The sequence below is a fragment of the Phocoena sinus genome, chromosome 20 (genome assembly GCF_008692025.1).
Source record: "Phocoena sinus isolate mPhoSin1 chromosome 20, mPhoSin1.pri, whole genome shotgun sequence".
NCBI classification, from domain to species: Eukaryota; Metazoa; Chordata; class Mammalia; order Artiodactyla; family Phocoenidae; genus Phocoena; species Phocoena sinus.
In genome coordinates, this window is record NC_045782.1 from 29,301,440 (window position 1) to 29,316,435 (window position 14,996).

Sequence of the window (14,996 nt, forward strand, 5' to 3'; positions counted from 1 at the left end):
AGCAGAGAGAAAAGGGGAAATGCCTTGCTTCTGAGTAGGTCCTGGCTGGGCCCCGTCGGTCTGGCACTGTCTTATTTAATTCAACTGCCCCGGTTCCCAAGAGCTTCCTCAGGTAACTTAGCCTCTGAGTTAGGGATACCTAAGGTGGGAGGAGGGAGTTAGAGAGTAGAAGAAGCACCATAAAGCTTCCCCTCTCCCTACCGCGGGTTCTGGAAATCCCAGCCTTGAAGCGGGGACAAACTCCAAACCCAAATAGACGGCCTCCTCCCGAGCGCCGAGTGCCTACCCATCCTCATCACCCTTTCTCCCTCTTCCTCCGGCCAGTTGCCCTGCTTGGCCAGGCTCCGCTGGCTGAGCCTCGTAGGGCCTGGCCCGGCACTCGCCACACTCCCCTCACCCAAGCCCTGCCAGGGCCGAGAGGTGGGGGGTGGGAGGTAGGGGAAGCAGGGGGCGGAGTTCCGTCCTTCGCTGATTGGCTCAAGACGGATGGGCTGCGGCCGGGCCCAGCCAACCCGCGGCGTGTTGCTATGTGCTGAGCCGAGGGGATAGGCGCGGGGGCGCGTCCGTCACCAGGCAGCCCCCGGCCCCGACCCGGAGGGATGCGGAGTGGCGGCGGCGGCAGTGGTGGAGACTGTGGCTTTAAGAGCGCGCCCAGAGCCCGGGATCCGGCCGGGCGGTCCTTTGCTGCTGCGCACCCCGGCGCAGCCGAGCTCAGAGCTGGCCGGACCGGGCTGCCTGCTGCCCGGTAAGCAGACGCGAGCACTGCGCGAGCCGGGCGTGCGTGGGCGTGGGGCGCGCTGTCAGCGCGGGCGCCCGACCCCCCCATCACTGGGCGCAGGTCCCGTGGTCCCTGCGGCCCGGCTACCCCGGAGCGCGCGGCACCCTCTGCCCAGCGCAGCCGAGGCGGGGTCCGGTGGGGGGGCTCACCCTGGGGGCCTCGGGCACAGGGGGCGGGGAGCGGGCCGCCGGGGCCACGTGACCGGTTTGTTTACAAACACTGCCGGGGCCCTGGCGGCGGCCCGCTGCGGGAGCCGAGAAGGCACGGGTTCCCAGGTCGGGGGCCCGGGACCTGTGCGAGGAGCGGGGCTAGTAGGGCGCGCGCGGTTTGGCGGGGCGGTAGGGGGGTGACCTGGAGACCTGGTCGCTGCTTCTTCCTGAGCATAGTTCCCGCGGGTTCGGAGTCTGGGGGGCAGGGTGGGTGCTTCGGGCGTTTTCGGTCCCCGCTGTCGCTGGGTGTCCGCTGGAGACACTGGGTCCGGGGGCGCCGCCCTCGGTGCCCCCGCCTTTGGGGGACTGGCTGCCCTCAAGACTCCGAGGAGCGCTTGGCCGGCCCTGGGCCGAGGTAACCGCAGCCGAGTTCCTGCCTGGCCGCTTCCCGGCGCCTGCCCAGTGCCCTTGCCAAAGGGGTGGGCGCGAGTTCACTCCTGCCCGACGGAATTAAGGGGCCTCTCCAGCGAGTACCTTTCGGGAACTTGCGCTGAGGGGCAGCGCCGATCTCTCACTGCTTCCAGTTCACCCTCCTTGGCCGCTGACTTCCTCTGGATGTCTTTACCCAAGTGGTGGCTTTTCTCTCGTTGGCGGGTGGGGGGAACCACCTGTTCTTTTGGACCCAGCCCAGGAGACTGCCACCTCTGACTTCACTCTCAGCTTACGAGAGCTTACAAAGCCAAGTGAGTGAGTGTCCTCCGTTTATTTCTGTTATGTAGCTGACCCTCCCGCAGTCCCGCGGCTGTGAATGGCACGGGAAAATGCTCCTGGGCTTCGCTGGGTTTTTTGCTCTCTGGCCTCCTTGTCAGTTTGCTCTCCTGGGGTCTTGAGGCTCTTTTCAGTAAGTCCTTGCTTCTGGTGAGTCTGAAAGCTAACAACACAGCTAGCTACCATCTTTTTCCCGTTGCCCTTCCTCCCATGTTCCTCTCTTCTGGTCAGGCAAGATGTGCAAGATGGGACTCCCTGTCCTAGAGCATTGGGCAAGAAGGGAAGCTGTCTGATTGCCTGTGCCCCACTTGCTCCCAGAGCATTAGCCATGCATGGAACCTAGGGGACTGAGGTTACGCGACTTGTCCAAGGCAACTCATGTCGCTGGTTCTGGGGTGAGACTTGACCATTCACCCTTTCCTGACTTTCCTTTGACCTCATCACTGCCACAGGACTGCAAAGATGGGTTGAACCTGACTTCTGTCTATCCCTTATACTGAGACTGAGCATCCTCTGACCCCCCACTCCCCCCCATGGGGAACATTTTAATTCCTCTAAACTGTGACAGTGAGTGGCTACAGGCTCTTTACCAAGGAACAGGTCCAGCCTGAGGAGAGTTGTGCAAATTTCTCTTTGGCACCTTTCCTTATCCCCAGCTCCATGATAAGGGTCTCAGGCTGGAGCAGAGTGTGGGCCTTGGGCTCATCCCCCTCCTTAGTTTGGCTTTGCCTTATCAGTTTAGGATTTGATAACAGCCTTTCTGTCTTGATATCTTGTGCTTGAACTAAACTCCAGAAGCTTGGAATTAGGGGTGAAAAATGAAAATAAACGCATGTGCAAGAATATTGTTTTCCTTTTTCCCTCTAGGATAGTGGTTTTCAAACTCTGAGTGGGATCCACAATGAGGAATACATTTTACATCCCTGCACAGAGGTCCACAAGTGCATAAGTTCCCAGAAACAATAATTGCCCTGACTACCTGCAGTGTGTTCTATTTATAATTTTTTCCTACTTAAAAAAAAAAAAAATCAACTGCTGGTCATGACTCATTAATTTGGTTTCTTGACCAAACAGGTCACGGCCCACAGTTTAAGAAACATTGCTGTAGAGCAGAGGTCCTCAAACTTAAATGTGCATAAAGATGACCCAGGTAGTGTTTAAAAATGCAGTATGTAAGTCCAGTCTGGAGATGTTTATTCTCAGTGGGGCACATTTTTAATAAATGGGCCATGAGGTTGTGAGACAGGTGGTTGATAAGAAACCCTGAACTAGTGGGAATTGGGGGCAATGTACAATGAAAGGCGTTAACTTAGATATGAAGAATGCAAAGCTTTAGTCAGATATGTGAGCCATACTCTATGCAAACCCAGGATCCCTCATCTGTCACACTAGCCCAGGCTAGTCTAAGGGTATAGTGTTGTTTGATTTCAGCTGTCATGAGGCATTGGCCCTAAGAGATAGCCCCCCTTCCCTCCCCACATCACTCCACTCCAGCCCACTTGAGGGCTGCTGTTCATGGTTCTGTACCACTGGATGTTTCTAGGTGTGTGGGGTTGGGGTCATGAGTAGTGCTGTTGAGCCTGCTGTATTATTCACAGATTTATGTGAATTTTCACTATTTTAATGACTTTAATGGTTTTGAGCCAATGACACAGTCATTGCACCTGGGACATGAACAGTTTGGGCAGCAGAAAAGGTTGATTTTAATATCTGGGTATTCCAGGCTGTGTAATCTAGGAGAAGGGCAGACTGGTGATTTTATTTTTGTTAGGCGTGGGGAGGGGAGCCAGGGGCTTGTCTGTCAACAGTTAATAAGAAGAGGTGCAAGTTTCCCCAACCCCTTGCCTGCCTCAGCCCTGGTTCTTTCCTGTGTAACAGCTCAGCTCCTGTGTGCAGGTGGATCTTGTTAGTATTCCGGTTCCTGATGCTGTTACCTCTGTCTCTACTTTCAAGCATAAACATACCCACACCTGACGCTTCCACATGTTGTATGTTTCCCTCTTAGTTATTGTGTCCAAACATGTTGGTAAAAGAAATTTCCTTGAATTTATCAAAGCTGCAATTTAGCTTCAAAAAGAACTCTAAATTATCCAAATTCAAATTCAACTGTGGTCCTTCCTGCCAAGGGTATGCCTTATATGGGAACACTAACTGTAGGATTGTTGAAATTAACTTTAATAATGTTCAGTTTGGTCAAGCAGCTCACATTAACGTTTAGTTTTGAGCCTATGGAAAAAAAGGAAACAACAAAGGGATGGCATATCCTAGGATAGGAAAAGCAGGTGGGATTCACATTGAGGTCTGGATCAATTTTCTTTGTAAATTATCTTGGCATTTCCCTAGGGTCTGTCAACCAAACCACTAGTTGCTCTGACAGTTGCATTCCCTTAGCATGATGAGGGGCTATAAAGCTCTGGAAAAGGAAGTGTCTTTTTGAATTTTAGCATCCAATGATGGAAAGCCAGGGCCTACAGGCTAAAGGGATTCTGTTAAGAGTTTAGTGATATTATCCCTAACAAAAGGTGATACTGCACCTACCTGAATTTCCCTGGGAGCTGTAAATACAGCCCTGGAGGTTTATAAAGTAAATAAGATTATGCCACTCCCATGTTTACAACTTTCACATTGCCCTTCAGAAATAATCCACCCCCTTTCCCTGTAGGCATTGCAGACCTCTCCCCTGTCCCATCCCAACTTCTCCCCCCACCCCCACCCCGCCCCCCAGCTCCTACCAGCCCTCACCTGGTCCGTTCTGCTTCAGTCCAGCTCCCACTGCACTAGCCTTCCTGAGATTTCTAAAACAAGTAAGGTTTGTTTTTGTCCTTGGGCCTTTCTACTGGTAGTCACTGGTCTCCAAATTTTTGCATGATTGGCTTCCTACACTTGGGTCTCAGAGAGCCCCTCCCTGACCTGTTATCTAGAACAGTCCTCCATCCCTGCCCCTCAGCCCTTCTTAATCCCCTTAATTTTTTTTTTCCAAAGTACTTTAATACCATCTGGAAATGCATTGTCCACTTGATGGCTGGATTGGAAGCCCCTCTGTCTTGCTCACTGCTGACAGCGCCTAGCAGGGAGCAGCACAGGATAAATATCTAATTGTTGGTGGAATGAATGAATGACCAAGAGAGCCAAGGTTTAGAGTCTTTAAGAGTAAGAAATAATACTTATTTTCAAGAGAAGAGGAGGAAAAGAAGTTTTCTCTCTTTTTCCTCGGCATTCCTGTTCCCTTGGAATTACTTTCTTTTGAGATTTCTGCTTTTCACAATATTTTTCATCCTTTTATTTTTTTTATGGGTTGCCAAAGTCTCTAAAAGCTCCATTGTTATTTTGTTGTTGTTAATAACTCTTGCCTCCCCTACAAGCCTTATTCTAGGCTTCACTGTTCTCCTGACAAACAAGCATTTCTATCAGTAATCACATTTCATTAATACTAAGAGCTAAGAGCCTTGGCTTTGGAACCAGAAAGATCTGAATAATTAGCTCTGTGACCTAGGACAATTTGCTAAAATTCTCTACATCTCTGTTCCTTATTTGTAAAATGGGACTACTAATAGTTACTATCACACAGGATTGATGGGAAGATTAAATGAGAGAATGCATGGGAACCCAGACACAGAGCTTGGCACATAAGCGCTTGGTATTAGCTATTAATAACAAGACTAATATTAATAGTTAGATTCCCTCTCTCACTGGCAGGAATTCCCTATCCATTGATTTGGGAGTAGGCAATAAGAGGGGGAAAACTCCCAAATTTTAAATCAGTGTAAGTAAATGAAGACCAAAAATGTCACTTCGATTTATCAGAACTGGAATGGAATTTAGAAGTCATCTAATTGCACACTGCTACCCAACTCTTAATAAACATCCATGTGGAAGAAGTAATATTTATAGAAGTGTTTGGAAGAATATGTTGTCTACCTGGTCTTAGTTTTATCCTTGAATTAAGCCGGGCCAACTGAAAGCTGCATACTTGGGCCATGTTACCTCAGCCCCTCCAGAATTGTTTTCACTGAGATGAACTCGGGCGTCCTGCCCTTTGCTTTATGGAGGGACGCTGTCCAAAATAGCTTTATATAACTTGCTACTACATTTCTTATAAGAATTTATATTGTTGAAGACTTAAGCTACAACTTCACTTAATGTCTCTGTTAAGTTAATCAGAGAAATTGCTTTCAGAACCCAGTGCTAGGAAAAGCTTTGCCTCTCCCAAGGAACTGGCATGATTTTTCTTTGTGGACAATTGGATATAACTGATCGTGTTTCTCTTTTTTGCTTTGGCTGCCAGGAAGCAGAGAAACAAATTTGTGGCTTGACTTTAGTAACTGTCGGGCCCTGCATCCCAATTTTTTCCAGTGTTAACCCTATAATTTTATTTTCTCTACTTTCAAGTTAATGGTTTATAACTCTATTGATTAGATATAGGCTGGATTGGGTATTAAAATCCATTTTAGGTGTTACATTTAGAGATATAAACATTGAGGCTCAAACAGGCAAAAAGGACGTGCTTAGGACAGAACTAATTTGGGCAAAGCACAGACTGTAAACCATATCTTTTATTTCTCAGGTCCAAGGCTCTTACTACATTCTGGAAAAGTACCAACTTCTGACTTAAACTCTAAATTACCCATAATGTCTCAATACTAGGCAAAGCCTTCCTTCCCTCTGTGATGGGACAAAGCAACATCTGCCAATGAGGTGTGGCACTGCCACTCTCATTCCTGTTTCCTGGCTGGGTCAGCAGCACTGAGCTCTCCTGTCTCCTGAGTTGCAGGGCAGTCAGCCCTCCCCCATGGTCTTGAGAATGTAGTATGTCCAGGCTTAGTGGGTTTTATGTGAAATTAGCTTGCCTGCTCAGAATGAAATTAGCCTCTAGTGTCTGGAGTTCCCTCGGCTATTTCTTGCCATGAAAGGAAGGCTTGATATCCAGATGGCATATGGATGCCACTGAGGCTCAAACAGGATCTGCTGGGTGTGAACAATGGTTGAGTTTGGTTGGGCAGAAGAAAGTGGTTTTATTCTATCTGATATGAAATTTAGTTATAGGAAATATTGACCTGCCTAATGATTTGTTTTGTTTTCCCATGGTGTTCTGGGTGGGAGTACCTGGGGCAAGAGAGCATAGGCTTGGAACATATCCTGCCTGAGGAAAATTTTGATTCCTATTTTGAGATAGAGAAGAGGAACCTCTGGCCTGGGGCTGAAACTCAATCTTTTATTTTGTTTTATTTTTGTTTTGTTTTATTTTCCTGGGTATTCATCATTCAACAGATAATTAGAGCTTTGGGAGAAAAAGGTAAGTCATAATATGGCCCCTGCCCCTAAGAGCATATCCTCAAATAGGAGTGATTAAGACATCTATGTCAATAACCAGAGTACAAGGTAGAAAGAGTTTAAGTTCATTACAGAGATACAGAAAGAAGGGTAGGCATTTTGGAGATGTGGCTGGGAAGAATGAAGAGGATTTAAACATGCAGAAACACGCCAGGGGAAACAGTGTGTGCAAAGGCACCGAGGTAATGACATGACAGGTAATGTATGAGGAATGCTCAGGAGGCATATGAGATGCAGGAAGGAGATATTGCTTGGGCTACCGTTGCTACAGTTTAGAGGAGTTCCATAGATGTGGACCGTGACTTACACTCGCAGTAGAACTCTGGAGGATGAAGGCTGGCTGACATAGATAATAGGCATCCTCAAAAGTGAGACTAGGGCTTCCCTGGTGGCGCAGTGGTTGAGAGTCCGCCTGCCGGTGCAGGGGACGCGGGTTCATGCCCCGGTCCGGGAGGATCCCACATGCCATGGAGTGGCTGAGCCCATGAGCCATAGCCGCTGAGCCTGCGCTCCGGAGCCTGTGCTCCACAACTGGGGGAGGCCACAACAGTGAGAGGCCCGTGTACCGCAGGAAAAAAAAAAAAAAAAAAAAAAAAAAAAAAGTGAGACTATCCCTAGGGATTCTCAAATCTGGGTGCCTTAAGAATCCTGGCCCAGCCAAAAGCCTATAAAATCAGAATTTAATACCTACACTTCCCCCCCCACCCCAATTTCCCAGGTTTTCCTAATGCAGACCACCCCACACATGTCTGAGGTCTGGAAATCACTAAGGTAGTTGCTCTCCCTGGCAGATACCAACTACTAAACATCCTTAACCTTTGGCTTCCTTTCCCTTAGTTTCTATTTTTGCCTCTTCCTTTTCTTCTTTTGTTTGTATGTTCCTGTGTGTCATCCATTATATTTGTTTTCCCTTTATCTCTTCTTTTATCACCATTTTGGTCTTTGTCTGTTGGGGGTCCCTACCTAAGGTGACCCACCACCAAATGGACCATAAAGTAGAAATGAATTCTTTTTCAGCATTTGCTGTGCTAATGGCATAAACATGTGTATTATGTAAATATAAATTAGATAGGGCTTTTGGTTAGTTTTGCTTACATGATTCTTAATTTGTTTTCTTTAGGATTGGAGGGAAGAAGTATCCCGCACATGCCTGCAGCCTTAAAGCTAAATATCCCATTAGCATGAAGAGATGATAAGAACTGAAAACTAGCTTTTTCTTGTGCCTAATCTGTTGTCCCACCTTCTGGTTCAGGTTATTCCCTTCCCTTATTTGTTTTCTGAGGTTTCTGCAATTAAAAGTTGATGCATGGAGCCAACCCTGACAGCCTGAAGATGTTTTAAGAGAACTTGACATCTTTGTTTTGCATTGTAATTAATTGACTTAGACTCTCCCTCTGGGAGATAGTCTGCTTGTTTTAGAGGGCTCAAGTACCAAGGATGCACATCTTCAGACCCCCCTCTTGTCATGTCTTGGTTGAAGGATCCCCTGGGGGGTGGAGGTTGAGCGGGGCTGTTCCCAGGATCCCAGTTATGGTACTTTCTAGTAGAGTGACCTTGGGCAAGTTGCTTAACTTCTCTTGAGCTTTTTCCTCACCTTTCAAATAGGAGTAATCATAATAATGCCTGCCTCTATGGGTTGTTGTGAGGATTGAGGTAATGCATATCAAGTACTTGGCCCCTTATGGGCCCATAGTATGAAATTAATAAATTGTAGAGTCCTGGAGGCTTACTGACAGTTGCTGAAGGGCCTCAGATGACTCTCCCTATCTCTTCCCCTCCTTTCCCACCCTCCTTCAACCAAACACTTTCTGAGCTCTTAGTGCCAGTGGGGCTTTGGGCTAGCTATGATGGATGATTAACCAGACATGGTCTCTGGATGTGGTCAGGAACAGCACACAGTCTAGTGGGAAGACTGACCCATAAACTACTAGCTTTGTGGAGGTTTCTAAATTATATGAAAAAGCTGCACTGGCAATGTGCATGACTCCCCTTAGTGTGCCAGGCCTGAAAGGAAAAGAAGCTGTCTTTCTTATTAAAATCTATCTCCCATTCCCATAATAGGAGAAATCCAGAAATTTGCTCTAGAATCAGTCTGTCTTCCCCACCCTATTCCTTTTCCGCTGCTTCAATAAATGGCAACGCTAGATGACAGTTTAATTCTTAGAACAAAATGCATCCATCTTTGGGTTGGTGATGGCTGGGACTTTGGACATACAACAGGCATCCTTTTGAAAGTGCCTCTGCCCTTTTTTTCTCTTGAGTTTTAAGTTCAATTTCCAAATTCCAGTCGTGGGAAGGCAGGGAGCCCAGCCACAGATGTGAGAGTCTAGAGTTTTGGATTTATTTGAAGTGGGAGATTAAAGTGAGAAAGCCAAAGGCATGCTGACAGCTGAACAATAGAATTGTATTGGCAGGTTTGGGATGGATGGTTTGTAATTAATTGAGGCCCCAGCTGTGCCCTCGGGGAGCAGCAGTTAAAGAGAAATCAAGGTCACACAGTACCCATATTCCAAAAGACATTCATTTAGTCAGTAAATAATATTGGATATTTGAGTGTGTGGGACACAGATGACAATCAAATAATCATCTCAATAAAACTACGACTGTGAAAAGTGCTATGCCTCTGGAATTGGGGGCCTGACTTAGTGGGTGTTGGAGGAGGCTAAAGGGAGGGTTCCCTGGTGAAGTAACCTGAAGACTGGCCATCTCTTACTCTGCTTTTCAAGACATTGTTTTCTTGATAGATCTTCTAAAGTGTCTGTTTTTACATTAAGTTCAAGTGTAGCCTTGTCTGGGGACAGAGGAGTGGACCCAATCTCTCTTTGGGTCCCAGATCATGGGAAGAAAGTATTCGCTTTGTTTTGACCAGGATTATCATCTCTGACCATGGCCAAATACAAAATGCAGGACTGACGCCGAGGGCGGCAGTCTCTGGGAGCTGCAGAAAAGGGTGGATCTGGTTTCTTTGAAATGTGGAGCAGAGGCAGGATGGAGGGACCCCTTCCCTCTTAGCCTGCACCAAGTCTACCACTGCGTTTTCCCTGGCTCAGTCTTGCCTAGAACAGCAGCTCAGACTGCCGTGGGGGGTTTGTGGGGATCAACCTGGAAGGGTTTCTCTAGGGGTCCAGAAGCCGCTGCCAGCCTGGGGAGGATCCCTGGGAAAGCTGCCCTAGGTGACACACAGAAATGGTGGGAAGGGCCAGGTGAGACAGCATGGGAAATATTTCTGCCATCAGACAGCAGCTGGGTAAAACCACCTTGTGGTGTGGCCCATCGGAGATATGGCTCCACAGTCCCGAGCTGCAGACTCTACCTGCCAGCCCAAGTAAGTTTACATCATAAGAGTTTGCTAGTTTTCAAACTTTGTGGAGCATTAATGGCATGTGAGTCCCATGTGATGCTCAGAATTCAGTATTTTAAATTGTACTGGATAGTGGCAAAGTAAGGAGACTAAAAAATATCAGCTTTACAGGGCAGCACGGTGCCAATGATGGTCATTCAGTTTACTCAGTTAATTAACATTTATCAAGAATCTCCAATGTGCTGGATACTAGGAGTCCTGGGGAACCAAGGCGGGTAGAGACTGGACTTCTGACTGCAGGAATTTTCCAGTCTGGGAGACACACAACGATGGTGTGTTAAAGTGCCATTCCAGAGAATCGTTTTTTGCATGCTGGAAGAAGGGGGTCCCCAGCTCTGCTTAGGGTCTTATTTGAGCTGGATATTAAGGGATGAGCAGGCATTTCCCGGGCAGAGAAGACAGGTTAAGCCTTTGCAGGAGGCTGAAATAACTTGAGAAAAGGTAGTGAATGAGCTTGGTCAGCTGGGGAAGCAGGTTTGGAGTGGGGTGGGAAGGTGATGAGAAGATAAGGAGAATTGGGCCCAGGTTCTCGGTGCCACCTAAGGGGTTGGACCTTGTCCTGTAGGCTGCTAGGAAACCACTGGAGGCTTTGAAACGTGAGAGAGATGTGATCAGATTGTGCTGTATAAATAGAATTCTAGAATGGGCTGGAGAGGTAAGAGCTGAGTCAGGGAGACCCGTTTAGGAGGTTCAGGATGAGAGAGGACGGGGCTTACACAATGTGCTGGCTGTGACTGGGGATGGCAACGGGAGGGTGGATTGAGAGGCACAACCAACTGTCTAGGGGACAGATGGAGTGTGACATAGAAGAGAGGGAGAATAAAGGGTGTTTCCTGCTTGGGCAGCTGGACCTTCAGGAGGAAGGAACAGAAGGGGGGTGAAGGGGATAGGATCAGGGGGAAGGGAAAAGATGGTGCTGGCTTTGGGAGTTTGAAGTGCCTTCCTAGGAGCCAGAAAGAGGCCCCCTTTAGAAAGGAATCCAGGGTTCAGGAGCAGGGGACAGAGGTGTTTAGAAGACTTGGGTATGGTGAGAAAGCTGGGGGCAGGAAGCACCTAGGCATATGGTGGAAGAGCAGCCAGGGAGATTGAGGCTCAGTCAGAGACACAGAAGAACCCAGAGAGACAAGATGAGGCCCATAAGGGAGAGTTTCAGAGAAAAAACAGCCCATGAGAGAGCTGAATGCAGCACCAGGGCCAAATAGTGTTAGCATTCAAAAGTATTAATGTTTGGACTTGGCATGTTGGAGGCTGCCCATATTTTTGTTACTCAAAAGCCTGGTTGTGATAAATGATATTCATGGAGCATTGCCAGAAGGCTCTGTAGCTCTTCCATTCCTCTGGAGAGCTGATATCACTGGATCCAGCCAGACCATCAGGATCTGGGTCCTTGGGCTGCCACGTCCTTGGGCTGCCCTGATTTGACCCCATGTAGAATCCCTTTTACTGAATTGCCCTTTGGTGTTCATTACGCTGGCCGTTTTCATGGAGGGGCCTCTAAGAAAGTCTTGCAAGAGGGTTCCATGGTGGGAAGGGCTGATGTGCGCTGGGGCTCTGTCGGCTGGGTTGTTCATTGTCTCCTGTGACCACCCACAGGAGAAATAAATGTCTCTCAGAAAATCTGTATCCTGAACAACCAAGATGCTTTTATTTCATAGGAAATATAAACCTTATAACTGCTGGTATTTTCTTTCCTGCTTTGGTTACTGGGGAGCTCAAAGCCAAATTTGCAGTTGAAATTCAGTAAATATTAAGCACTTTAATAGTATGCATTTCTGTGTCCTAACCCTCCTTTTGTTCTTTTATTCCTCCTATGGTAATTTCTTAATCTATTTTAATAGTATATATTGTTTATGTTTTTGTAAGCCACCTTAAATCCTTTTTGGACCTTGGAGTTGTATAAGAAAAAGAAGAAAGCCATTGATGAACTTTAGCCAAGTGTCCTTGGTAATAAATCTTCGGACAGATCATTTTTGGTTGAAATTGTAGAAACAACCCAAAGTGATATCTGATCTCTTCATAGCCAGCTAGCAACAGCTACTTCTATGTAATAACTAGTAAATTACATGCAGGTTTCAGAATGTTTAAGGGGAGGTGCCTCTTCTCTATGCCATGTTCTAACCGATGTAAGTAAGCCTCATATGGGGGCCTCACAGGCAGAGTGCTGAACTAAGGACCATGTGATAAATATATTGCTTTGCTAACAGATGTTGCAAAGCACCGTCCAGCCATATCCAAGTGGACTCTGCGAGACTGGCAGGTCCTGTGACCTCGCTGAAATCAAGGTCTTAACAGAATAAAGGTGGGTGGATGGGTACTCAGTTCTGGGGCAGGGTTCAGCTGGCACAGACATCATTACAACATGAAATCAGGACTTCAGGAGCTGAAGGAATCCTAGAGATCATGTAGGATTATCATCTGACAGCTAATGCTCCTGAAATCAAGACTAGGCCCTGTATCCAGCATAGAGATGAATGGTTTGTTTTGTTTATGAAAGAGAGTGGTTTCTCTTTTTTTTAATTAATTAATTAATTTTTATTTGTTGATTTTTGGCTGTGTTGGGTCTTTGTTGCTGCACGCGGGCTTTCTCTAGTTGTGGCGAGCTTGGGCTACTCTTCGTTGTGGTGTGCGGCCTTCTCTTTTTTTTTTTTTTTAAATTTAATTTTATTTATTTTTGGCTGTGTTGGGTCTTTTTTTTTTTTTTTTTATTATGAAACTAGCATTTTAATTTTATTCTTTAATTTCCATTATAGTTTTTTTTTTTTTTTTAAACATCTTTATTGGGGTATAATTGCTTTACAATGGTGTGTTAGTTTCTGCTTTATAACAAAGTGAATCAGCTATACATATACATATGTTCCCATATGTCTTCCCTCTTGCGTCTCCCTCCCTCCCACTCTCCCCATCCCACCCTTGTGTTGGGTCTTTGTTGCTGCTAGGTGCGGCAGCGGGGGCTACTCTTTGTTGCAGTGCGTGGGCTTCTCATTGCGGTGGCTTCCCGGGCTCTAGAGTGCAGGCTCAGTAGTTGTGGCACGCGGGCTTAGTTGCTTCGTGACATGTGGGATCTTCCTGGACCAGGGCTCGAACCCGTGTCCCCTGCATTGGCAGGCGGATTCTTAACCACTGCACCATCAAGGAAGCCCCAAACGGTGGCTTCTCTTGTTTTGGAGCTCGGGCTCTAGGTGCACGGGCTTCAGTAGTTGTGGCATGTGGGCTCAATAGTTGTGGCTCGCGAGCTCAAGAGCACAGACTCAGTAGTTGTGGCGCACGGGCTTAGTCGCTTCGCGGCATGTGGGATCTTCCTGGACCACAGCTCAAACCCATGTCCCCTGCACTGGCAGGCAGATTCTTAACCACTGTGTCACCAGGGAAACCCAAGAGTGGTTTCTTGACTATCCAAACTGGTTTTTATTATCAGCTAGATGGATTTGAAGTACCACCTGGGTCCAGAGCTATAAAGTTGTTAACTATGAAGTGATAGCATTGCATTCCCAGTACATCTTGCACATCAGATCGTGGCAGTTTTGATAGCGGAGTTTCAGTAAAGTTTTCAGTAGTGGCCTCATCCTGGGATTAGTAGAGTCAGTGCAGACTGCAGAGGTAACTTCCACTTCACTACGTAGGTGATGGAATGGTCTGTTGTTTGGAATGATATTGTAATAATGTCAGATTCCCAGCTAAGCCACCCAAACCTACTAAAACCACAGTATACCTTTAAGTGGATTAATTTAGGCCTAACCCTCTAGCCACCATGAGTCAACCTGGCAGACAGGAGCACTGCTCATTCGGGTCTTGTGAACAGGAACAGTTCCCACGCTTTCTCTCCCTTCCTGGTAAAGATGATCACAGCTAATCAAGGTTATTGAGTACTAATGATGTGCCAGGTGCTATGCTGAATGCTTCACTTGCCTTATGTCATTTGATGCTTTTGTCTCCTCCATGAAGTAGGCACTGTTATTCCCTTTCAGGCAACTTGCCCAGTGGTGATGCAGCTAGTGAGAAGAACCAAAACAGAATCCAAGTCCATCTGTCTCTAATCCTGTCCTCCTCACCAGTGGACGACACCACCACCCACTTCTCTTTGTGGCAGCCCAGGGAAACTGGGTCTCTATGCTCCCTGGTCTGAGTCCAGGATTCTGGTGAGATTAGGAATGGGGAAGGAGGACTACCCTCTTGGGATAGGGGCTTTCCACAGCCATTCTGTCTCTGTTTTTTTCTGTCTCCAGTCTCAGAAATGGCTTACCTATCCCCCTTCCACTGCCACCTATTTATAGCCTCCAATCAGGGCTTCTCTCTTTGCTCCTGGAACAGACTACTCAGTCATGCTCCTACCCTCCTGTCCTTAAAGTCAGCATAAAGTCCTCTTCAGGCTTTCTAAGAGTTCCTACAATAAGTAAGAGATGGAGAAAGCTGGGAAATGGTTAAGCCGTTACCTCAACAGATATATATATGTGTATGTATGTGTATCTATATATATAAATATTTACTATAGTATATTTTAACCTAGACCCTGTGAGTGTGAAAAATGGGCCTGGATGCCAATGACAGGCCTTTGATTAACATCCAGGACTTAAAAAACCTTCTGTTGCCTAGAAGAACTGTAGTTACGGGC

At 47.1% G+C, this 14,996-nt stretch overlaps 1 protein-coding gene across 2 annotated transcripts in view; it reads left to right on the forward strand.

Moving 5' to 3' along the window:
• The first annotated feature begins 564 nt into the window (after positions 1 to 564).
• YPEL2 (yippee like 2) overlaps positions 565 to 14,996 on the forward strand; it is a 63,111-nt gene continuing 48,679 nt past the window's right edge. For both annotated transcript variants that reach the window (XM_032616404.1, XM_032616403.1), the window contains exon 1: positions 565 to 745. Coding sequence is in view for 1 of the 2 variants with exons in the window: in XM_032616403.1 (XP_032472294.1) it covers positions 600 to 745 (146 nt within the window). In the remaining variant the exon portion in view is untranslated. The remainder of the gene's footprint in view (positions 746 to 14,996) is intronic.